This window comes from Sardina pilchardus, chromosome 4 (genome assembly GCF_963854185.1).
Source record: "Sardina pilchardus chromosome 4, fSarPil1.1, whole genome shotgun sequence".
Lineage (NCBI taxonomy): Eukaryota > Metazoa > Chordata > Actinopteri > Clupeiformes > Clupeidae > Sardina > Sardina pilchardus.
In genome coordinates this window covers 6534075-6558340 of record NC_084997.1, presented here as the reverse complement: position 1 = coordinate 6558340, position 24266 = coordinate 6534075, and the positions used below count along the sequence as shown (strand labels likewise).

The following is a 24266-nucleotide window of genomic DNA, read 5'->3' as shown; positions in this document are numbered from 1 at the left end:
TATGCTGAAAGTAAGAAACCTAATGAAATGGTATAGGCCATGGTCAAGGCGTTTCTACAAGCTTTGCCTGGGAAATCCCACTCTTAATATGCTCTCCCCAAATCATGCACGGTCAAGCTTTAGATTTCTCTGATGTCAACTGCAGCCACGTCGATGTAACAGAGTCCTGAAATGTAAGGTGAGGTATCATTCAGTGTTAAGCATCAATGGGAGAAATGTAGCGATTGCTTTCATCTCTCTAAATGTGTGATATGGCTACCATACATAGCTACCAATCACCTTTGAATAAATTGATCTGAAACATGAACGCTGATTCATTTTAACGGCGTAATGTTAGTGCTGCGTTGGTGTTAAATGTCTGAGATGTTTTGATTTTTCTATGGATGTCCACTACTAACATTAATTTGAAAACGTTCGCCTCTTGACAACAAAAAACTACTAAGGCAATAAACCATATATTCCTTACATAGTGTGCAGGTTTTTGGCATAGCTCACGTAGCCACTACATAATAACCGACTGTTAAGATGGCTGCCATAAAACGGCATTGCTGTGGGAAACAAAACAAGGGAAAGTCCTCGGTGAATAACAGCATCCTCAACAATGAACATCAGTCACTACTACATTAGTATGGTTTGTATTTGTCACCGACACAAATATTTCCTAACAGACAACTGAAAGGTTAACTCACATGCGGTTTTCGGTTAAAATACAGTCTAATAAACAGTCTACCCACTACAACAGCCTGTCTGTGTAATCTACAGTTGTGATCAGTTTAAGTATTGATAAGGTATGGTTATTTAAGGGAACCCACCGTCTGTTCCATCCGTATCATACGAGAGGTTTCGTTGGTTCACGGGCTACACGATCTCTCAGCTTTCCCAATCATGGATATAAGCGACCAAAAGGCTGCGCATGCTGTCATCATTGCTCCCTGGGCAAAGTTTGCCCTCTCTCAGTTTGAAATGTGTTTCCAGAGTTCAGAATGCAAAAGCTTTGTTCATAAGGAGCTGGAATCAGTGGCGAGTTTGAAAGCGACGAGTTTTTGATTAATGAGCTTTGAAATGTCTCGCTAGGGGAAAGAGGGGGAGCACAGCGCACTTTTCAATATGGTTCTCCCTGCTTGCTGTTTGAATCTCTTGAAATAGAGCTTGCACAGTGCGCAGTCATGTTGTGGACATGTTTGTCTATTAAGCATATTTAAGTCAACAAATACCTATTTTCATCACATTTTGTATGATTGTGACATGAGAAACTGTAGGTTTAATATGAAGGATCATGAGTGACTAAAGACGAGGATAATTCATTACTCTGTTCAAAATCCAAGCACTAATACCTGAGTAGTCTAATAAGGCCAGTTGGCAGCCTGAGTAACTCTAAATGAATGATGAACGAATTGGTCATTGCAAAGTAGGCCTAGGCTAGCCATCTTAAACATTGCTGTGCAACTATCACATAATAGCAATTTTAGGACAACAAAAGGGATAAAACACCATCCCCAATTTAGTAAGAAACACCTTAATCAGGCTAAGTGATTGATCCATTTTATCACGATTTTCACATATAAATACTTCTATGCCATGAATAGAATTTATCTGTATGTGACAGAATAATTTAGCCCATTGAATGAAAGCGCGGCCATACGTGCTCGCGCGCAATTGGTTGTGAGAGCCGAAGACCACCTCCATTGTTTACCATCAATTTTGCTTTCAAAATGGCGTCGCCGTCTTTGATATTCCATAATGTCACAGAACAGAGTAACAAAAATGTCTATATTAATGCTTACATCCATATGTTTTTATTGTAATTGGAAACAAAGAGTCATCTAAGCATATACTTTAATTTAAGCACTTTATTTACAAAATGTGTAACACAATAAAATATAACATTTCCATATCATTACCGTTTTGTCATTTTTTTATGTATGGACCATCCACCTTGCAAAATAAGATTCATCTTGGATGATTTGGGCAAAGACATGAGAATGACATGCTGGTGCATTACCAACAGAATCAGCTTTTGAACTAATGATTGCAATGACTCCTCGCCCAGTTTTACCAGATTTACAATGGGGAACTCTTTACACCAAAACACACCAGCCAATACCATTGTTCAAAAATATCCAACTTATTTGGGACCAGTTGATGGTTTCGACATCTAATGAATTTGTCCAATAAACGGTGCATAAATTCTACATGTGTTCATATAAATAGCCTACATGATATGATAAATAATGCGCGATACAAAACAAAACATTAAATAATAAATATTACAATCAGTCGCAATACATGTTTGCCATACAGTCTCAGGAAAATAAAATAAATAAAAGTGGATTGAACCAGGAACAGATTCAGAGTACAGATGCCTAACCAGACGACTTAACAATGAGTCCATATTTTTTTTATTATTATATTATTCTACAAATTTCATCCTCTAAAGATGGCTGTCTAATACTGTCAGATCTACAGGACTTACCTTCAAGTAGGCTAATACCTTATGAAATGTTCCTTATATTGCGCATTGCTCTTAGAAAATGGAACAACTGACAAACACTCCCTTGCGCACACCATCAACAGTCAATAGAAATGGACCACAGCTATTTTTAAAAAATAATTACAATCATAGCAGTAATAGTAATATCAATAGCAATACGGGGTAATATGTATGACTCTCTGGGAGCGCAGTTATATAAATTACTTTTAAACTAGTGAGGTAATAAAAGAGCGCTTGGGCACACCAATGGAATCCTTACAAATGCGTTAGTTTAGGCGCTTCCTGAATCCTTCCCTGAGACGCATGGTGAGAGGTGAGGTCTGTGTATGTGGGATGGGGGTCACAGGGTCCATGGTGGTGGTTGCCTGGAATCTGAGCGGCACAGCTGTAGTCCACACTGGCGGATGAGGGATGTGGGAGATGGCCGAGGTTGAACATGGGGCCCGAAGCTGGCATGGAATCAACGAAATTCCCCCCAACGTAGACTGGACTGCCTTGTAAATTAGCGTTGGCAAAGCTTCCGTTGCCTTGCATGCTGTGGTGTTCATAATCTGTGCTAGGATACCTTTTCTGTTGCGGTATGCAACCACCCAATGGTGCTGTGTACGCAGCCAAGCCGTACATGTTTTGTTGTGGCTTAGCGAATGACGGAGGCGAAGGCGCATCATAGGTGAGACTGTTTACATTTGGGAGTTGACCAGAATATCCAATATGATTCGGGCCACTTAACGGTGGGCTTCTGTCCGGAGAATGTCCCAGAGGAGAGTGCATTATCCCCTTGGCTTTCTGATCCTTTTTGTACTTCATCCTCCTGTTTTGAAACCAGATCTTTATTTGGCGCTCCGTTAGATTCAATAAATTAGCCATCTCCACTCTTCGGGGACGACAAAGATACCGGTTGAAATGGAACTCCTTCTCAAGCTCGACCAGTTGGGCACTTGTATAGGCCGTGCGCACCCGTTTGGAGGCTGGTCCGGGTGGACTCTTATCATCACAGGTTTCACCTGCAAAATAGATTTCGAGCATGAGTGCTGGCGCCCTACTGATGTGAATTCCACTCACACTATCATGACATGGGGACTTGACATGCAAACAAAACGCACAACCCCAACGCCACTCAAGGCATATAAATCACATAAAACCATTGTAATCACAGTACAGTTCCCGTCAATGGGCACACATTTCACACAGAACGTTTCCCCAAAATTATCAAATTACCATCTTATCTTAAGTATCAAAGAGTTTAAATGGAATTACACCACTGAGAGAAGTGTTCAAAGTTAGATATAGATATAATTATGTATAGATAAAGTCCTTACTTGTCTGAAGGCAGTTCTGTAACATTATACAAAACAACCACCAAACACCCCTCCAACCAACATACAAATAGCATGACAAATACATGCAAACTACACACAATGACTTTTATACCTGCTGCTGCAACAGTGTTGCCTTTCTGCTTTGAGTTCTGTCTGGTCTCCTTCATCCATGGAAAGATCTGCTTAGTAATGACAGGGTTGGCAGTATTCGAAGCATTGGTGGTGGGGGATTTCTTTTTCTGAGATGAAGTGCTGCTGGAGTTGGGCGAGGTGGCAGCCAAAGGTGGTGCTTGGGGCTGTTCACCAATACTCTCTGGTTGGCTGTTGCCTTGACTGCCACTTGGTCTCATACAGCTGCCATTTAGGTCACTGTTTTTATGGGCAGGTGGCCGGACAGATGCTGTTTGCATGGGACAAATTGGACCCTGATATTCACTATCCATATTGGACGTGGAGTAAGGCTGGTGGGATGTGCCATAGCTGTAGGAATCAGACTTCGGGTATGAATAGCCTCCAAACAGCCCAGTGTTGTCATAGTACGTGGCTTTCTGCATGGTGAAGATTCAAACTGAAGGGGCCTGCGCACTTTTGTCCAATAGCATGGGCGCCTGTGTCACGTGATTGGAGTTTCCCACAGGTTCTTTATCCTCTGATCTGTGAAAACATTAGAGTGTGTTAGATTGTAGGTAGCTAGAGTTACATCAATATTATGATGCACTAAATGAAGGCACATCAAAACAATCCTATACGGTTTGATTTTCGTGACTAGACAGTTTCATTTCACTAATGCACCTCGGTTTCAACACTTAGTTGTCTCAGGTGACCCATCATTTAAAGCAGACAGAGCTGGCCAACTTCGTCTTGCTCTTCTAATAATTTTTTATGCATAGTAATAATTTATGTCTGCTTCACATAGATGTGTTTAATTTCATATGAATTAAGAGTGAAACATTAACAGTTTAATTAGCGTTGTAATTGCAATAGAAATACAAAATGAACGCGCTTGACAATGTTTCATACACCGCACATTTCTTTGGTTCCATACCCGTTACATTCTTTGCAGAAAATGTGGACATACACAAAAATCCATCTCTTGGTTATAAACCAAAGTAATGCATATGCATTTGGTTAGGGACTTCCTACCATCTCTTATCTTTACACTCTGTACATATAGGCTTAACACTTCAATATAACAGGGCTGTATTTGCATGTGGATCACAGAGAGATCCAGGTGTTTACTTTGTTGTGTGGCGAAAAAATATTGATGTAATCTCATAAGAGGGACCACCCCCTTCACCTGAGTACCTCTTCATTCTCAAATCTGTCAAATCTCGACAAGCCTAATCACATGGTTGCCTTTCTTCGCCATCTAAACCTTTCGCTTTCAGCGCCAAGCAGGCAAAAGCGCAACAAAGAGAGTTAAAATTTAACCTGCATCCAAGGATCCCCTTTGAGCAAAAATCTAAGACTGGCAAGCGAATCAGCAGTTTTGGCCAACACAATGTCCCTTTCTTTTCCAGCTCAGTGAGCATATATGACCATTGTTACAGAGACGTCTTTGTAACTTTGTAGCAGCAGAATAAAATTGCGAAATATTGATAGAAATATCGTTCTTTGGTGATCAAATATAGGTATAATTATCCGTCCTTGAAGTTAATATCCGCTGTGTGATTTTGATAAATTGCTGTAGTCCATGAGTGATCGAAAGGAAAGCTTGACAGAATCGTGTTATTGGGATTAACATGACCAGTAAGGCAATATTTCCCCATTCTTATTTCATTCATGTATACATAATTATTAGGCTATGTCTGTATTTAGCAAGAATGCAGCAAGAAGTGTGTGTGTGTGTGTGTGTGTGTGTGTGTGTGTGTGTGTGTGTGTGTGTGTGTGTGTGTGTTGCAGAGATAGAGAGAGACAGAGAGAGAGTCCGCGTCTGTGTGTGAGAGTGTGTGAACTTTGTCTGAACCTCACAAATGGCTGTAAATCATAAAGACAGCAGTCATGCAACCCTCCTGGTGCGTCCCCTTGTTTGGAATCTACAGCAAAACTTCATCGTTTAATGATTATATTTTAGTGTTATATCATACTACAATGCATTATCTATCCATTTTTCAGTTCTATATGGCTATATGAGATGTAGCCTCTCGGCTTTGCGCCTTAGTAAGATTACGTTGTTCAGGATGGGTGGGTCACCAAGTAGGTTATGCTAATTGGCTAACAAATGTGCGCACACAGCAAATGCGTGGGTGCAAAAACTAGCCCGGGAATTTTACACCTACTCCTTAAGGTTCTACATAGATCCTCCCGTAACACACATACCAAAGCATATAACTGCTCGACCTCCACAAAGAAATATATAAAGAACCCATGGCTGACCAAATGCTATGGGCCCAAAATGCATGCAGGGGTTATTAACAGGCCTGATGCTCTGCGCAGTGCATATCAATGCACCTGTCATTGAGGACCGCCACAAAATTTATGACTGCCGATGCCATGGTCGCATGGGCCTAGCAGAGCGCCGCAAAGAAAACACTTCTCCAGTAGTGCTACCCTTAGAAGACTTGAATCCTTTGCGTGGGAGGAAGACCAGCAAAAAGAATGTCCTACTCTGCATGTGCCCCTGTAGCAGGGCATTAGGACCCTTATAAAAGCTTCCATGTCTTGTTAGAATCTTGTTCGAAGCATGCCAGCAAGATGCTCATATTCGGAGGACTTCCATATGCGGATACAAATTAAACAAATGCGGGAATTATGGATATATTTTGAAAGACGAGGACGCGGCCATTCAAACAATGCATGGGTATATGGATATAGGCATACTGAGTGTTAATCAGGGACAAACATACTTTGAGATCAGTCGAGGAAACGACGAGAAACATAAAGGACCTGTTCGTCAAGTAGTGGAATTGGAAAATGCATTAGCCTAAATGCATCTAAAGTCATGCAAGCGTGTGTAACGTGGTGAACAAGACAGCATATTTTAAATACTTTAAAACGTATACTAGTTTACATTTTTAGTTTGCCATCATTGATCATTGTGTATTTACTGAAGCTGTAGCCCTTTCTTTCACACAAAATTGATTAGTACTTTTAAAATGGTAGCTTCGCATTTTTATTATTATTATTATTATTATTATTATTATTATTATTATTATCATTATTGATATTGTGCAGCACGAATGTAACTTTTAATCTCTTCGTTTGTCACAGTTTTCAGAGTGAATTAAAGGCAAAACTGCTTACCGTGGACTGTGTTGATCTCTGTATTGTTTTCCTTCAGACGCACCGCATCATACGTACCACCACCTAGAAGAAAAACATGGCGATTATTAAGTGCCTCTTGACGCCCCACCATCTCACATCACAGATTTTAGATTTTATTTTCCATCATGTATTTTTGCGTGCATGGTTGAGTGAACATATATTATCTTCAGTCGCAGTTGGTAGAATAAAAACTTTTGACACGCAATCCAGGTTCACTGTTGAGTCGGCTATTACATAATATTAAAGTCTGGGTGGTCAGTAAATATCGGACCACAAACTCTTGGCATGGATTTAACTTCAGACTGTTTGAAACTTTATAAGAGAGAACTGACATAAGCGATTCTACACAAAGAGAAGCTGGCCAAAATATTTAGCAGTCATAAGCCTTTTGGGTGACCTTTGGCTCGCTCAGCAATAACTCAAAGATTAATGAACAACGAGCGGAAGGGCTTCAAGTAAGTCACAAGCCACTGAGCCACTGAAGTTTTCACTTGGTTTAAAAGACCAAACATTCGTAGGAGATAGAACGACTACCATCTCCTCTAAGACGCTACTTTATTTGAAATGGCTGTTCGTCTTCCTGGATAAAAACTATGGCACAGATTTCACAATAGACACCTACCGCGCGCGCTGGGTTTGTGATAAGATTTAAGACGATTTGGTAAATCGTAAAATTAAGGAAGCCTGTGGAAATATAGAGGTGTTCATCGTGTTGTAACTGTCCTAAGTGGAATAAATCTCACCAGTTCGTTTGTTAATCATGACATGCTCTTTTGGTTGAAGCGATGTTCTTCGCCTACGCATTTTTACGGTAAGTTTGATGTGAACAATAGGACAATGGCTAGTTAAAATACTAGTCTCGACATATTGAACCACTCGTGAGATACTGGGACCTTAACTGCATTTCTATGTTTGATTTCAATTTTTCATTTTATATTTACAGAATTATTGTATATATTTTAAAGTAGAAACACCACGAGATTGTAGGCATTCCCTTATCCAGTTAGGCCAATGCTCGCGCATCGGAACCGCTCGTAAATAGACTACTGAAAATAATTTACGCACATAATTAAATGTTAAAAATATCCCTATTAGTCTTGCTTTTTGCTAACAAATGCATCAGTTTTCTGAGTCTCAAAATAAATAGCCTTTTTTCTGCAAGGGTTAATGGACAATAGGTCCCTTCAGTGTATCCTATCTTTCCAGAAAAATAGTTCAAACGATGACAGATTTTTTTTCTGTTTATGGTAAATTAAAAAATAAAACCTCTGCGATTTCTTCATTGTTGCACTATTGACTCATTCAATAAATTGCAATAAACGGCTACCAGAATAAGACCTAAAGGCTAGTCTAATACTTAAGACTATACTAGAGAAAATGTTACTATTATTTGAGAGAAATGTAGCATAATAACACGCCAGATCTAAATTGAACTAAATTACAAATGCAAAGGCTAAAATCACAGTATTTTAAGACGACTTGATAACCTTATAACGTGGAAATTTCAAATAATGGCATAGGTTAGCCTACATTATGAGACAACGTTAGTCAAAATAGTAGCATAGTCAAGTGCCAAATATCCCACCTGAAATGTGGAAAATGTGATAAGCTTTAAAATAACTCTTCCTGCAAAACTACTATACATCTGAAATATTCCTATTAAAGAAATGGGATCAATTTCAATAAGTGGCGATATTACTTCTTAACAAAGTAGTATACCCTATTTGAAACCACATGCATCATGCCTAGCATTACTGTGACGATAAGACAACAAATTAATGTGATTTACGATCTCACAATCTATGAGTCACTATACAGAAAGTTCTCCCAGATCTCTCCCCCTTTGTAGTTAGTTTTCGTCAAATCGCAAAATCAGCTAAAACCAGCGTCTCAGCGTATGAATCTGACAAACGTCCAAGCTAACCTTTCGAAATTGCTCATGGTTGCTCAAAAACTATAAACTTGTCTTCTAAATTGCATTGCTTCTCGCGAAACTGCACTTGCATAGTTACAGACGTGAGCGACATTAATAAAGATCACCTCTTCTGAATGGAATAAATCATATTTTTTCACGCTGGCATTATGTAAACCTATGGTTAAAGGTTGCGTTTTGCCATGCAATGGCTTACCTGTGAATCAATTTATCATATAGGCGCGCTTCTCAGTCTCAATTTCTTTCCCTGCAGTCTCTAGAATATATCCTTCACCCTTTGTCTGTAGACAATACTGTCCTAAACCTGATCTTGCGCTTTTTCAGACATTTCCATATACCAATGCGGACAGTATTCCCGATAGAATGGAAGACACACTCTCAGCTACCAATAAAAAGCGAAGCAGGTATCCTTATTCCAAAAAGGAAATGTGGCTGGCAATCAACCGCCCATTGGAAAAAAGCGAGGATTAGGCAGCCACCTGCGTTACAGTTAACATTGGGATATTGGTGTTTCGCAAAGCTTTATGATGACAAATAAAGGCGCAGCCTTAAAATACAAGCATATTTGTTCACGTGATCTGGATGGCAGATTGTCCTGATTGAGGCAGCAACTTCAACTGAGCCTCCCTCACAAATACATTTTCAAAGGGAAAAGAGCTTTTACACGTGCCTATATCTATGTATACAGGGCTTTATGCAACAAAAGGTGCCATTGTTAGACTATTTTTTGTATTCTTTCTCTCTTCTTTTTAATATGTGATTGGGGTGAGAGATGGCCTTTAATCGACAATGCTGTATAGCTATCTTATCCGCATTATGCATTTCTTTCCATTTATATCAGACATGATTCTCGATGGTTTTTCATTCCGTGTGTATTTACACGAAGAGATGTTTTATTTTAGCGCCATGCTCTATTTTATGCTACAAAAGCCAAGTCAAACCGGCTTCATTTTCCAAATAAATTCAGAGAAGAAACTCTATATAGACTCAATTTGAATACACTTGTGAGTTTACAAACACATAGGACCCAAATTAACTATATTTCTTTCTGCCTGTATGGATTTGTGAAATGAAAGGACACCAGGTAATAAAAACATACAGAAAGGCATGCCCACGGTCCTATTTTAGGTATTTTGATTTGTCAGGAAACGTCTATGTTACAGGAAGTCATTGGAATATTGTTTGATGATTATGGCTTTGGCAATGACAGGAATGTATGACCCCGTCAGCTAGAGAGATTCATCAAAATCATCTCTAATGTTACATTGTTCCTTCCAAACAGACTTTACAAAAGTAATATATGTGTGTATGTGTATGACTGCGCTAATGCGTTTGACTTTTATACTGTTATTCTTGTATGGACCACCACTGAAATACAATACAATTAAAACTAATTTTGCAACTTTTTTGGTGTCTATTTATTCTTCTGGTGAGGCAACTTAGTCCCAAGCCCCTATTTTCTGTGCATTTTGGTGACGATAATGTCCAGATATCTCAAAAGGAGCAAACTAGTCCTGCTAAGAAAGACTGGAAACCCACAGAACAGAGGAACCTGCCAGACAGAGAGCTTGTTCTATGGAGAGGGATGCAAGAACCTCGCATCGCAGCATATGTTCACGGAGCAATAAAAGTGAAAGATTTACAGCCTGCGCCCGGCCCCCAAACAGCCTCGCACCCATTCAGGAATTACCTGGAATGATTTACCACGGCGCAGATAACTGTCAACCCAACCTCCAAGAACTGTATACTTTTTATTAAATACATTTCAAATCATTATACATCACAGTAAAAAAAACGAATCTGAGAAAGTCGACAGTGACAATATTCTTAAGGAATTTGCATTATTGTTTTAGTTCGATCACATAACCGCAGTGATGCCTAACTATATCGGTGTAGCCTATTATTTTCTTTTGAGAAAGAAAATAAGCGAATTCAAATCAAATAGGCTACACTTCAGTGGGATATTGCAGCTATTAAAATGACCTCTTCTATCCTGAAATGTGCTCCATCCCCCCTAGCAGGCAAGACATACAAGTAAACGACTAACGGTAAGATAATAGATGAATTGCACCTTTGAAGAATTAAATCACAAACAGGCCCTTGCAAGAAGCCCTTTGTGATGAACAACAGCAAAAGCAACAAAGCCTCACTGATTCTGGAAAAACCACAATGAGAAAGATCGCATGTATATTGTCAATTATGGATTGAGGCAGAAACTGAAGTTTCTGACAGCGCAGTATCCTAGTAAAATAGTACAGTCATGTGCAGTAGTAACAAAATTCCCATCTTCCTGGACATTTCATGCGGAATTATTGCTTGTCTACTCCACTGAACAGGAGAAACCACTACTGCCCATTACTAGTCCAGGCTGTCTGAAAAGAAGCCCCGGCGCACTCATCAAAGGGCACTATTTATCAAAAATCTGACAGTTATGTTCATTTAGCATCTCACTCAAAACAAAAACTTAAATGTTTACGTACCAAGCTTCCATTGGATCAAATGCTGTATAAAGACGCAGTCTATAGTAGCGTAGGGTACCAGACGGAACGTTTGGATATTATTTTCTTGGGATCTCTTCAGTTTTCAAGTCTGATAGACTCCTCGCGATTAATGACGACGCCGTGTTTCTAGGGGACGTGCTGCATTAATTATTTAGACAATCACGTGGTCAAATAGAAAAAGGGATATAGAAAGGAAGCATATAGTCCCAGAATTCTATCTTCGGAGGTCGACAGCGCAGTTTAATATATCTTATGGGGCTGTCTTGCAGAGCGAGGACATTTTCTGCGAACAGCTGGAAATCAAATATGGCCGTTTGAGAGCCATTGTGAGCCCGGCGATGGTCGTCGGTGCAGTGTCATTGCAAATGGTACTGCCTATGGCTCCCATTTATTGTATTCAGACATGTAGGTCAATACCCAGAACGCATTATAGACTCAGTGAAGACAATGGCTTTCCTCTAACGTGGTTGTAGGAAACAATATTTGATGTTAATTTAGAGGATTATTTCAAGTAAACAAAACGTTCTGTGGCTACAAAAGGGAAAAAAATAGAAATTGCGGAGACATGGTCAGGGATAGCCTACTGTAGCCTACCTGCCAAAGGAGGTTTAAGCGTTTTTCAGTACTGAAGATTAAATTCATTTAACACCGACTATGAGTGTTTTTAAAAGCAACATTAATAATTTGTTCTTAATCCTTTTCTATAAAGTGGGAAAATATGCCACGAGTGTTGCCAGTCTGTTATTTCGAACACCAAATGAATAATAAAAACGCGCACTCTGTCTGAATGGTCATCAAGCTTACACACATATGGTAATAAGCTGCAAGGCAAGTGTTCAGTTTTCTCGCTCTGATTCAGCCACTAAGGCTCACCAACATATAGGCTTCGCCACACACACACACACACACACACACACACACACACACACACACACACACACACACACACAGGGGCCTATGCACGCGCGCGCAACCCTGCGCGAGCCACCACAGTGCGAGACGCACAGATAAACACATGAATCCGCACAAGAGCGCGCACGCGCGCGCGCGCACACACACACACACACGCACACACACACACACACACACACACACACACACACACACACACACACACACACACACACACACACACACACACACACAAACACACACACACACACACTGTTAAAAATAGGATAGGATATGAAGTCACACGTATCACAAATCATAATACTTGCACTAACATGAAAGGTGGGCACCGCGGGTTTATTCCTTTTTCACTTTCTATTAGCCTTTCATCTGAACGACAAAGACAATTACATTTCTTTGTTTCACCACATAAAATGTCGACCAATCATGGTAGGCCTTACTATAAGGACAAACATAGAAGCTGTTATCTTTTTCGCCGACTCAAAACTTATCTCTTTATGAACTATTTCATACCCTCGTCCACATGATTAGACCTATTACTTTCAATATTTCTCATGTCGCTTAAAGTGAGTGAGTGAGTACATTAACTGTTTACGATCTTAAGCAGAACTAAGTATGACTCTGCGCTCACTAAACTACGAAGGCTTGGAAAACTGTGTTGGTGTGTAAATAAGCACGCTATTTACAAGAGATCATCAATATCAGTCTTTATTGGATCATTCGGCATTTCGAGGACATCCTGATGTTCACGTCACAACATTCTCAAAAGAAATACAAAAAGGGCAATAATGAATAATTGCAATGGTGCTTATCACAGCCCATAACATTTAGTGCATTTAAAACAAGATATAAGAGTACGACAACATTTTTTTCTAGATAGAGAACTGCATAGGACAAAGATGTATGATGCCTTAAACGTAAAAGTTGTCCATTTACTAACACAGAATGCGAATACCGTCTGCGTAAGAAAAGGCCGCGGGTCCAGCGGGTCAAGGGGTTTCGGGGTCAGTCCTCGCGGCTGAAATCCGTCTAATGCAATAGAAAATGTGTCCTCTGGTTGAACCTGCCTCTGGAGCTTTGACTGGCTTCTGTAAAAATACCTTTTCAACCCTCTCAACGAGAGGGCTTCAGAGAAGACATCTTCGCAATGTGTGAGCTCCCAGCTTTTTGTGCAGGAGACAATGACTGCAGAAGAGAAGCTACCGGAATATTTAATCACCACGTGAATGCATCGCTTTAGAATTCCAGCATTCAACTATTCTTTTAGCTTATAAAATACTCCCCATTTCAGCATTAGAAACCTAGACCAGTTGCAACAAAATATACTTGATTTTTTTTTCAAGAGAGTACTATGTGATGTTGCTACTATCCTGTATTCAGGACTTTTAATTACCATTTTGCTACAAAACGCGTTTGTAGAAAATATGAACAAAGTACAGATATATTACATAATATAGATAAAATGTTGCACTTTTATTCGATTAACACAATATCAGGTTTATGGAATGTTTTGGACATAATTTGGGTCCATAAGCATTGTAAACGCAACTCAAACTTTTAGCATTCTCCATTTTGATATTCAATAAATAAAAGATTTCAATGAATTCACTTCTAAAATGTATATTACAATAGTAAAAGTAGATAAAGAAATAAAAAATAACGTGTAATTAAAGAATTTTCGAATGACATCTGGAAGACAGATATACAGCTTCTTTAATTGTACACTGTTTACAAAGGTGTCACGGGAGATTTATAGCCTAGCTAAGAAATATTCAAATCAACACATAGGCATTTCTTACTCCAAAAATAAATTCAAACGCACTTGTAGAAAGTTTTTTTGTGTGTAGAGTTAGTGCAGTCAAAGACTTCAATGAAGATTCATTTTCAGATAAACTTTCTGTAAGTAATTACACTCCTAAGCTCACTTACCATTTGCCTGCCTTTCAGTGACCAGTCCATGTTTAGAAATAGAAATAATATCCAATTGATCTACCTTTTTATCCAATTGATCCACCTTTTTGTAAATAAGTTCTATAATATTAAATGAGATGGACCAAATCGGCCTTTACATGTCCAGAAAGCTATTGCGTTTTTCAAATGGATATCGGTTTTATCCTTCAAGCAGTACCAATTTCAATTCATTCGGCCCTTGATTGAGACATAAAGGGTTAGCTAAAACAGATATGGAATATGATACTGCAAATATAAACACTTGCAACCATTAAAGTGTTACAGTTCTGGAGGCGTTTGTTGTGAAAACAAGGTTTCGGTTTCTAGAAATCTACTGTACCTCAGAGGAGCATGTGAAGAATGTGGTGATGCACTCGTATCTTCTTAACCACTTAAGATTTACATTTGGTGGGGAAGCGTGATATATCAGTACATAGTCCACACTTCGTAGCTCTCTCTCAAAGCATTTTGTAATGTGTGCCTCTGGTTCACATTCACAAATGATAATGACCCAAAAATGTCATGTTGAGACCATGCAAAGTCAAACGCAGCATTGTCTACAATACATAGTTCACTTTATACTTCAGAGGAAGGCGAGACGGATTCCAGTTTCAGTTATAAAGTTGTGATATCTGTCTGGTTGTCCTTCTGAACGTGCTGTACATGCTGGTTTGAGGCCGACGCAGATCTTCCTTTTGTGTTGGGCAGTTTGTGATCCTTTTTCCATTTCATTCTTCTGTTCTGAAACCAGATTTTGATCTGACGCTCGGAAAGACAGAGGGTATGGGCAATCTCAATGCGACGCCGCCTGGTCAGATACCTGTTAAAATGGAATTCCTTTTCCAGTTCTAAAACCTGCTGTCTTGTGTAGGCTGTCCGTGACCGTTTAGGTTCTGGTCCTGTGTAATCCGGATTCACTGGTAAGAAGGAAAGTATATGTTAGCTAATATCACTCGTCAACAAAACAGCTGAACTTTCCCTCAATTGTACAATCATGGCTAATATATTGCATCTCTAACGTCAGAAAATAAAGACACCAACCGTTGTTCATTAAAATTCTGTTAAACTAATAATCGCACTGAGTTTTTAATACATCGAAGAGCAGGCAAAAGTAGCGAGCGGCCTATTTCCCAAGCAATAAAAATTTATGGCTGGTGTAATTGGCGGCCCCTTCAAAAGAACCCATAAATATTTCACTGAGTGATTTTAGTGTGGCTTAAATAGCAGCGCGGACTGGTCCGACAGATATATCTCAGAAAGTGAATCTTACCCGTGGTAACGTGCACTTTCTTCATCCAGGGGTAAACTATTGCTGGCTGCTTGGCTTGTATCCCGTTTTGGTTCTTTGTGTTTTGTTGCTGCCCACAAGTCCTCGGGCCAGGTACTGGGACCGAGGGACACTGCTCGGTCTGGGCGGTGAAAGGGCTCGGATGGCTAGCTTGCTCCTGCACATGACCCCGTTGTTGCACTGTGGAGCCCTGCACAGTGTTACAACTGAAGGGCTGCTCGGGGTAGTTTGACCGTGAATAGATTCCTGGATGCTGGAAATCAGTGTCCTGCGATGGACTGTAGTACCCTGTGCCCTGGTCAGGTATATAGCTGTTTTGCGAATATTCCTCACAAGGAGGAAATTTAGGATCCACATACTTGGAGTTCACCATGTACGAACTCATGGCCATTAATTTCTGAAGGTAGAAAATACTAATTTTTCTCGAGTTGTCTTTTTTTCCTCCCTCCATAAAGCCCTCCTACTTGCTGTCAACAGAATAAAGTTAGGCGACCATGTGACCAGATTAGCCAATGGAGAAGAAGGGAGTCTATTATCGGATAAGTATACACACCTAGCAGCAATCTAACCCAAACTTCACAAAATATTTTAATTGGGACAAACAAAAGGGCATTTCATTGCACCTTTGAATTTGCTGGCTCCAACATTATTTCGAAAGTCCACATATATTATAGTGTAAAACATCCCTAAAATCTGTTATGTTCATTGCTGTGCCTTCTCATCCTTACCAAAATGATCATAATTTCACAAACCTCCTATATATGAGATTTTACGATGAAATTATGTTACAGCTGGTGTGTTTTAGGCTTTGGCTTAGTTCAGACTGGATTAATCAAACTCGAGGCAAGGATTTTGACATATAAACAAACAAAAGACACAAAAACGACCCCAGGCACAAAAAGTGGGAATAAAGACCAGTGGACAATTGATGGAGACCGTCTTTGTCATGAAGGGGTCATCCAAAAGTTACAGGAGTCCCATCATTTCATGTGCTCTCGTCCTTTCAGAGGCGACTAAGGGGCTCCCCGCAAACCATCAATACGCTTTGACAATCAATAATTAAACATAGTGAAACAAAAGGCATCAAAAAAAGTCCCATAAAAAGAATCAGCTACCCATTTTAGGAAACTGAAATCTTGATAAAGAGTCCACGTTTGTGATTTGGACTAAAATTGTGTGACTTTATCGAATTGGTAACCGTTGTCTTTCTAGATCCTGAGAGGCCACATGGTAGCAATAAATGCAGAAATTAGACTGTAGTGGTGTCCTCAGTTGCGGACGCCAATTGATGAGGAGATCTTTGAGTTTTGAATTTGTTGAGTTGAGTCATGTGGGGAATATCAGCACTATTGCACTTTCCTCCAGAGCTGTCTTGTTACGCAGCATGAAAACTCTGCTATGGCAATGGCCATAACAATCTAGTGCATCAACTACATGCTATTCTAACCATGGATGGCGACAAATACGAATATTTTGCACAAGTGAAAGAGCTGATGAGTTCTACCGAGGTTTTTGCATCATCCATATACTCCCCTAGAATCGAATCTGTGACCGTGATATAATCACACAAATTCGGTTCTACAGGGTATATATAGACGACGGAATATATGCGTCCGATTGCTGTGTTGCGCGACAAACTGCCCTTCGGGTCATTAAAATATATATAGCCAAGGTAACGCAAAGGAAGAGCAAATGTCTAACCATTAAATCTAATTTCGTATTCGATATCAAACATATTTTCTTAAGGCATAAGCCTATAACTAAATTCTGTAGCCTACCATAGTCCTTGAAGAATGATCATCATAGACATTAAAAACTCTACACCTTACGGCCACCATAAATTCACTGGATTCCGTTATATCCCTTCTCAGGCGTCGTTGAAAGGCCTGCAATGCCAAACTTGACTTTTTCTTTGACAATGCAAAAAATCCGTAAAGTCCTCATTGTAGTCAAATAAAAGCACATCACCTATTAAATTATGCAGAAGAGTTCATAACGCAATCATGCAGTGGAAGCAAGAGCACTCTAGTCTTCCATAGTCCATGCGGATCAGGAGGACAGAAGGCACAGACTAAGCTGCAGGCCAAGGGGTCAACTAAATCATTTACAAACATCACAAAGTTTCATTAATTTTTGTTCGGGCAGACAGCAGTTCTGAAGGAGCACGAAAGTTCATCAGTTATATTCGACCCATCCGGTGGTCATCTCCTTTCCGTTCAGCGCGCAAAGTTTGGGTAGCTTAAAAGAGAAGTAACCTCTGGATACAAAATGTGTAACATGTGAAAGAAAAAACCGATCTGACTTGATATCTTTGAATAACGTTCGTTTTGTGGATGATTTGGTGTGTAGGCCTATATGGTTTCTGATATGCTGATGGTCATTATGAATATTTTAATAACATACCCATGACGTCTCTTCAAGACAGACCTCCTTAGGTCTAATTTCTTATTTCAGTGCTCAGATATTTTCGTATGATTCTATATTTCAGAACTCAATTTTGCAACATATCTTATTTTAATGCAATAATATAATTTATTGTGAAACAATGTTGTGCCAAGATTTTGTCAGAAAAAGTTCCAGAATTACCTATGGGCTAGTATTCAAGCAATAGGCTCAGGTCTGGATACTTTATTTACGAGGCGATCAATAGTTACAAAAGACGATAAGGTTAATTCATAGAAATATTACTTAGTTTTTGGATTTTCATTTCTGTTAGACAGCTTGACCTGAGTTTCACCTTTCCTCGCGACTTGTTCAGACGGGTCAAAGCCGAGTTACTCATGAACAAAAGAACTAAAAAGTCACTTGTCCTGACCCTTGGCTTAAACTTTAACAAATGAAGAACATATCAAGTTATTGCAACGTCTTTTACATTACAGAAGTGGAATTAAAATAGTGTGTGCGATCATTGATTAAGCTATTTCTGTATAAGGCAAAAAAAAAGTCAATACGATATATAGAGGAAAGTTATCTTCTATATTTATATCAACCCTCGAATATGTTTTAGGGGGATCGAGGGCAAAGGTTACTTATGTTTGAACTCAATAATTTCACACGATAAAACTAGGTTACTCTTTATACAGCATATAACTTTCGTAGAGTATCTGTCATCATCTGTAATTCTGTTATCATGTCATTTCGAATAGGCAGCCATATAAATATAATTGAATGATTCATCACCTCAGTACTCCACATAAGACACAAGCTACACAGCCATCAATAATATATCATTTAAATGTAATTTACATTTTAATGGCTACATGAATTAACACGTAGATAATAAGTCTATAAAAGTGAAGGCCGTGCTGCAATATTAATTTGCGTATTATTATGCTTTTCAAATAAATAAGACTTTTCCTCTGAACACTGAAAGTGTTTTCGAAACCTGTTATGGACACATTTCATACAAAACATTTTATGGAAAGGCTTTGGGGGCGCTATAGAGTGCATACCATTTACATTAGGCCCACTTTGACCTGATAGTTGGCTACTTATAAAAGTGTTTAAATTCGTTCGTGGCATCTTTCCAAGTCACCTTACATGTTTGAACATTAAGATGTACACTATTGACAACATTACTAAGTGGAGATTAACTGTTGACGGGTTGATTCGCCTTCCATCTACTGTCTGTGGCTATGGAAGGTTGAATGTGATAGGCTAACCGTCTTATTATGTCCCATAAAACATAATACATAAATGTTCCTCCATGGTACTATTTCACAAAATCATCCAACGACGCTGCTAGGCTACCAGAAACACGTTATGGCACTAGATATTTTTTTCCGACTGAAAAGCACAAAGCAATATCTTCCACCCATTCATAAATCGAAATACAAAATAATCCCATTTTTGTCAGGCTATGCAAAAGCATGAGACGGAGACAAAAGCTGGACGTCTTGTCCACACGACGACTCCGTTGCATTTTTACGTGGCGCCACTTGGCCTCAAACCCCCAAGTACCGCAACACATTTACGTCATCTTCATTATATTGTGTCATTTTAGCTCATCGCTACAGTAGCCTATGCAACCATGTACCGATGCTTTCAGAATATCATAAGCCTGTATACAGCAATGCCCTCGGACAATTTCAACACACCGAAACAACGGCAGCCTTTAGACTACCTGATGCCTCACAAAGTCAACTCCTTCACCTCCGACAAGTTCAGTGACGAGTATTGTAATAGAGTCTTACCTCGAACACCACCGCGATGAGAAAAATACTGAGAGATAAGTATATCCATGCTCCAAAGGCAACGAGAGTCTAATACTCGCCTCAACCAATTCAGGCTTCTATTCTAAACCATCTGCAAGTCCTTTCTAATATACAATGTGAATTATATTTTGGCTTGTCAACTCCCTGGCCATAAAACAAAGTTTAATGGTATCACGTGCTTCCCCACAGCCATTCAAGACACCGCACGGGTGCCATAAATAACCCTCAAAGTTGCACTTATTCAATAAGGGCGATTACACCGGTGTCGCCAGAAAAAAGAGGCAAGCCAAACGCATTTGCCTTCTATGCCTTAAAGGTCTCTATTATACCACATTATATATATTTCTTGTTTTACACTTTTCAAACAATGTTGGGTGTTGTAATACTTCAAAATACATAACATAAAAACTATTACTGTAGGCCTGCGCTTTCTTTACGCATGTGCAGTATGTAAAACACACTTAAATATTAAATATCCTCATTTAATAATAACCCAAATCAGATTTGACTATTTCTTTATGCGCAAGAGTTATTCTGTTTGGAAACAAATGATGACCTTTCGCGGCCTCTTCTCGTAAACTTCTGCAAGTTTTCCCTGACCAAATCTAGTAAAAATCTGAGGTAGGCTAATAAAACCATAAAACAGGATTCCTGGGGAGAGGGCAGCAGAATGTACGTGTGAACCTTTACAGCAAAAAATACCACCATATGGCAGCCTCTTCAAAACAGAGCAACGTTTGTGCAGTTGGCAACCAAATGTTGGCATCAAAGTGTAGGTTTATAATACATTATATTTACAATATATTTACTTCACGAGATGTGAAGTTAATCATAGTTATCATTAGAGCACTTTCATCACATGAACAACGCAGCGTTTTCGCTGGATGAGAAACGTCACTAGCGCAGTGACTGACAGACCAGTGTCTGTAAGCTATAAAATCAAAGCTTGTAATTCGTGGAAAGGACGTTAAACTTTAAAATTCTTGTAGCCTACTTCCTTGCGAGTTGTAGCCTTTTCCCCAGGGGGAAAAACAAATTGAGTCTCAGTCAAACGTTCTAGCACCTTCAGAGACTTTGACTACTCACCAGTCATCATCAAAATAAAATTATCTAAAGTTGCTTTCATTCGTTTCACAAAGATTACAGATAGAGTTCATGGCAAATGGGGTAAGCGTAAGAGGCCTCACGTGTTTTACTGAACCAATCACTGCCTTCAGCAGTGACCTCCCAGAGAAACGATGCGGAACGATTAGATTGGAAGTCCTGTGTGTTGGGCAACAGCGCCTTCTGCCGGGCGATAGGCACACTGTTGAGCGTGGAGTAGCGCATGGCACAAGTCGTATGTTGACGCATCTCACCACCGCTCTCCTGACGTCACGTTTTCCCATTACATGTCACTAGGACAGGAGAATTATCATCGTTCATTCATAATTGTGGACAAAACAAAAAAATTAGAACGACGACAGCGTTATGATGTGAAGGAATGCTAAAATACCGAGAGAATTTTGTTTGCTAAATTAGTTCTTGGATCCAAGATGAGAATACGATTATGGATAGTTGTGATGAAATACTAGCCAACTACAACACTCATAAAGCAACCACTTATGTGTTGAGAATGCTCTGTGCATTTATTGTTCAAGAAAGTAACCTATACTAAATGTCCTACCCACTGGGCTACCCAACACACATCCCACTGAGCAATACGTTACCTAGCCACTATCCTGACATCGACCAAAACATGTAAATTGTATGTTTCATCATTTATGTATCCTTAGCAGTAAAATAGAGCATGGATGCAACTGCCTCAACATGTTTATTAATGGCAGTGCAGAAACAATTACCTTCATCGATGAAATTTGTTTTGGCCAATTGTTCATTAACGGGGTGTGCAATAGCTTACTTCACACTGAAAGAAATGTGCGTATTGGCTACATATCTAGGCTAATGGCGTTCTCCGCACTGCTGTGCTCCTGCTCGTGTGTGTAGGCCTCACATTCAATTGCTGGGTTGTTGCCTGTTCCTCTCTTTGCCGCATTGCAGTAAGGCTGTAAATACTTTTGCAGCTGCCTGTCAGGCACCAGTGAAATACTGTCTTTGTTCTGCAGCCCTCATCTCCAGGCTGTGAGAAGAGCTTTACCGCAAAAAAGGCTAAAGCGTCCTCACACATTCAAATTGTAAATGTAAAGGGGGAGGGAGGTATACAATGATATCTTCTTTTATGACAACAACTTCCTCAAACCTATTTACGCTATTACTGCGGTCCAAATGTATTCAAGTTGCAAACGAAAACATCAAAGCTGACAAGATCCCTTCTTCACTTCGTTTTCAGTTTCTTTGCAAACATCACAACACAGAAACATCTAAACCCAAATGATAAGATTTCCGGGAAGGTTTATACCATTTTACCTCCCGCTCTCACTGGTATAGAATATAAACTCTTGAAGGTATTCTGTTGTGCACATTTACATCTCAGTGATCATATACAAAATATGGAACACATGTATAGCCTACGTATCAAAGACATTTTGTGAAATATTCCATATACTGTAAATACACTCCTTTTCATTTTCTAACATGATATCATTCGTCTGCACTATAGTACTAAGGCCTACTTATAACAGGAATACATTTCAGAAATACAGATGTAGACTTCTTCTAAGGTAATAGTCGATCTGATAGTCCATCTGAATAACTAAGGATCTACTCAATTAGAAGCGAAATAAATGTACTAGATTAAGCATTATGCAACTTTGCGAAAATTAGCAATGCAAATCTTGAAAAGACTTGGCATTCAGTACATTAATGCACCCACTATAATTATAGCCTATAGTATATCCTTTAAGAACATTTAAGATGTGTTGATTTTTAGTAAACAGTTATATGATTGTTGTAGACTAACATATTACCCAGTACATTAGAGGAGATATCGAAAAGTATCGCATGCACTTTGCCACAGAAGAGATTTCTCCAGATATTAGCATGAACTGCTATCTCTCCATATAAGCTTACTGGTGCACTCATACTCAAGTTATAAAGTATTCCGTAAATGAAACAGGAAGTTCCTATTACGAAATTAAAAATGACTTTTTGATATCCACTCACCAGTTGTTGGTGGGTAATCCATGTCTTCTATGTCTCGCTTTACACAACTGTCAGGAAGCATTTCAGCTGGTAGCCTTTTCTTGCACAGATTACAAATAGCCTACCTTAGCGGCGCCCTACACGGTCACGTCGAACAGATGTTTACAGTTACAAAGCCCTGGAGCGTTTTACAGATATGACTGGTCAACGACACTAATAACAAAATGCTGCTTTTTGAAAGGTACATACAGAGCGTTTAGTTTGGGGCGCTTTGGCTGCAGAATGCTATGAAAAAACCGCTTGGGAAATCAGGAAAAGGACCATGAAGACGTTTGCCTCATGCACATGACCAGTGGCATCCAATGACAGGCGATATAGGCTCATAAAAAGGTCTATTACCAAGTTGTAAATTGTCTCCTAACAAAAAGGAATTTCGGGCTGCTGCAGTTCCTCTCGGTTTTTGCGCATAATGGCTGAAGCCATTCCTCCATTTTTGATCAGTGAAAGGGAGTTTTTGACTCTTTCAGTAGGGGAACAACAGGACCTTTATTTTACTTTGGGTTGAAATTACAGCTTAATGTTTTAGAAAATAATGTGGTTTTATACCCAAGAATCTGAAATAATTGAAATACTACATAATTACAGGCCGATATTATGGTCTGCAGCATATAGTATGCAGTCTGCAGCCTCATTTTCCATCTTCCCGAACATCATTTTGTCTATCATTTGTCTACATATCAATCCATCTATCCATCTTGCTGTGTGTGTGTGTGTGTGTGTGTGTGTGTGTGTGTGTGTGTGTGTGTGTGTGTTTGTGTGTGTGTGTGTGTGTGTGTGTGTGTGTGTGTTTGTGTTTGTGCTCGCACTTGCGCGCCATGAATCGAGATTTGATCTCCTTGTTTTTGCAAAATTATTTCCATAGATAGAGAATCAATAGTAATAGTAAGGAAAGGTAAATGTCCCATATCTCCACCCTGTACCACACTCAACCCTATAAGTCCAACATAGAGCGTGAGGGGTTTTCAGACTGGTGTTGTCAGTGAAAGTGAGAACACAACAGACAATCCCACGTTTGGATCAGAAATAGCTTTGAGAATATTGTTTCAATTAATGAATTAATGAACTGTGCGCTATGACGAACCACGAAATGTTTGTTTGTCTATGAGTGGAAACTGTATACTACACATTGTGAATAACACAAGTAAAATACATGTGCAAGCTAAATAAAATGTAAATAATCATATCGGATGCCTGGATGTAGGCATGTAGACTAGATTAAACATACTAATAATAAGAACAATAGTAGTGACCAG

The 24266-nt window shown here is 39.3% G+C and overlaps 2 protein-coding genes across 4 annotated transcripts; both read right to left on the bottom strand.

Annotated features, from left to right (window-relative positions):
• Positions 1-1841: 1841 nt before the first annotated feature.
• hoxd3a (homeobox D3a) lies at positions 1842-23190 on the bottom strand. 3 transcript variants are annotated; one of them, XM_062533853.1, is made up of 4 exons: positions 22975-23190; positions 7054-7116; positions 3923-4464; positions 1842-3495 (listed from the first exon to the last, which is right to left on the bottom strand). In XM_062533853.1, the coding sequence occupies exons 3-4, from the start codon at positions 4362-4364 to the stop codon at positions 2747-2749; spliced, it is 1191 nt and encodes a 396-aa protein (XP_062389837.1). In that variant the 5' UTR covers positions 4365-4464; positions 7054-7116; positions 22975-23190; the 3' UTR covers positions 1842-2746. The 3 variants fall into 3 exon arrangements, with proteins under 3 accessions (XP_062389837.1, XP_062389840.1, XP_062389839.1); XM_062533856.1 differs by lacking the exon at positions 22975-23190 and adding an exon at positions 19852-19981; XM_062533855.1 differs by lacking the exon at positions 22975-23190 and adding an exon at positions 9204-9359.
• On the bottom strand, positions 13140-16159 carry hoxd4a (homeobox D4a). The gene is made up of 2 exons (XM_062533858.1): positions 15641-16159; positions 13140-15287 (listed from the first exon to the last, which is right to left on the bottom strand). The coding sequence occupies exons 1-2, from the start codon at positions 16107-16109 to the stop codon at positions 14986-14988; spliced, it is 771 nt and encodes a 256-aa protein (XP_062389842.1). The 5' UTR covers positions 16110-16159; the 3' UTR covers positions 13140-14985.
• Positions 23191-24266: the final 1076 nt, after the last annotated feature.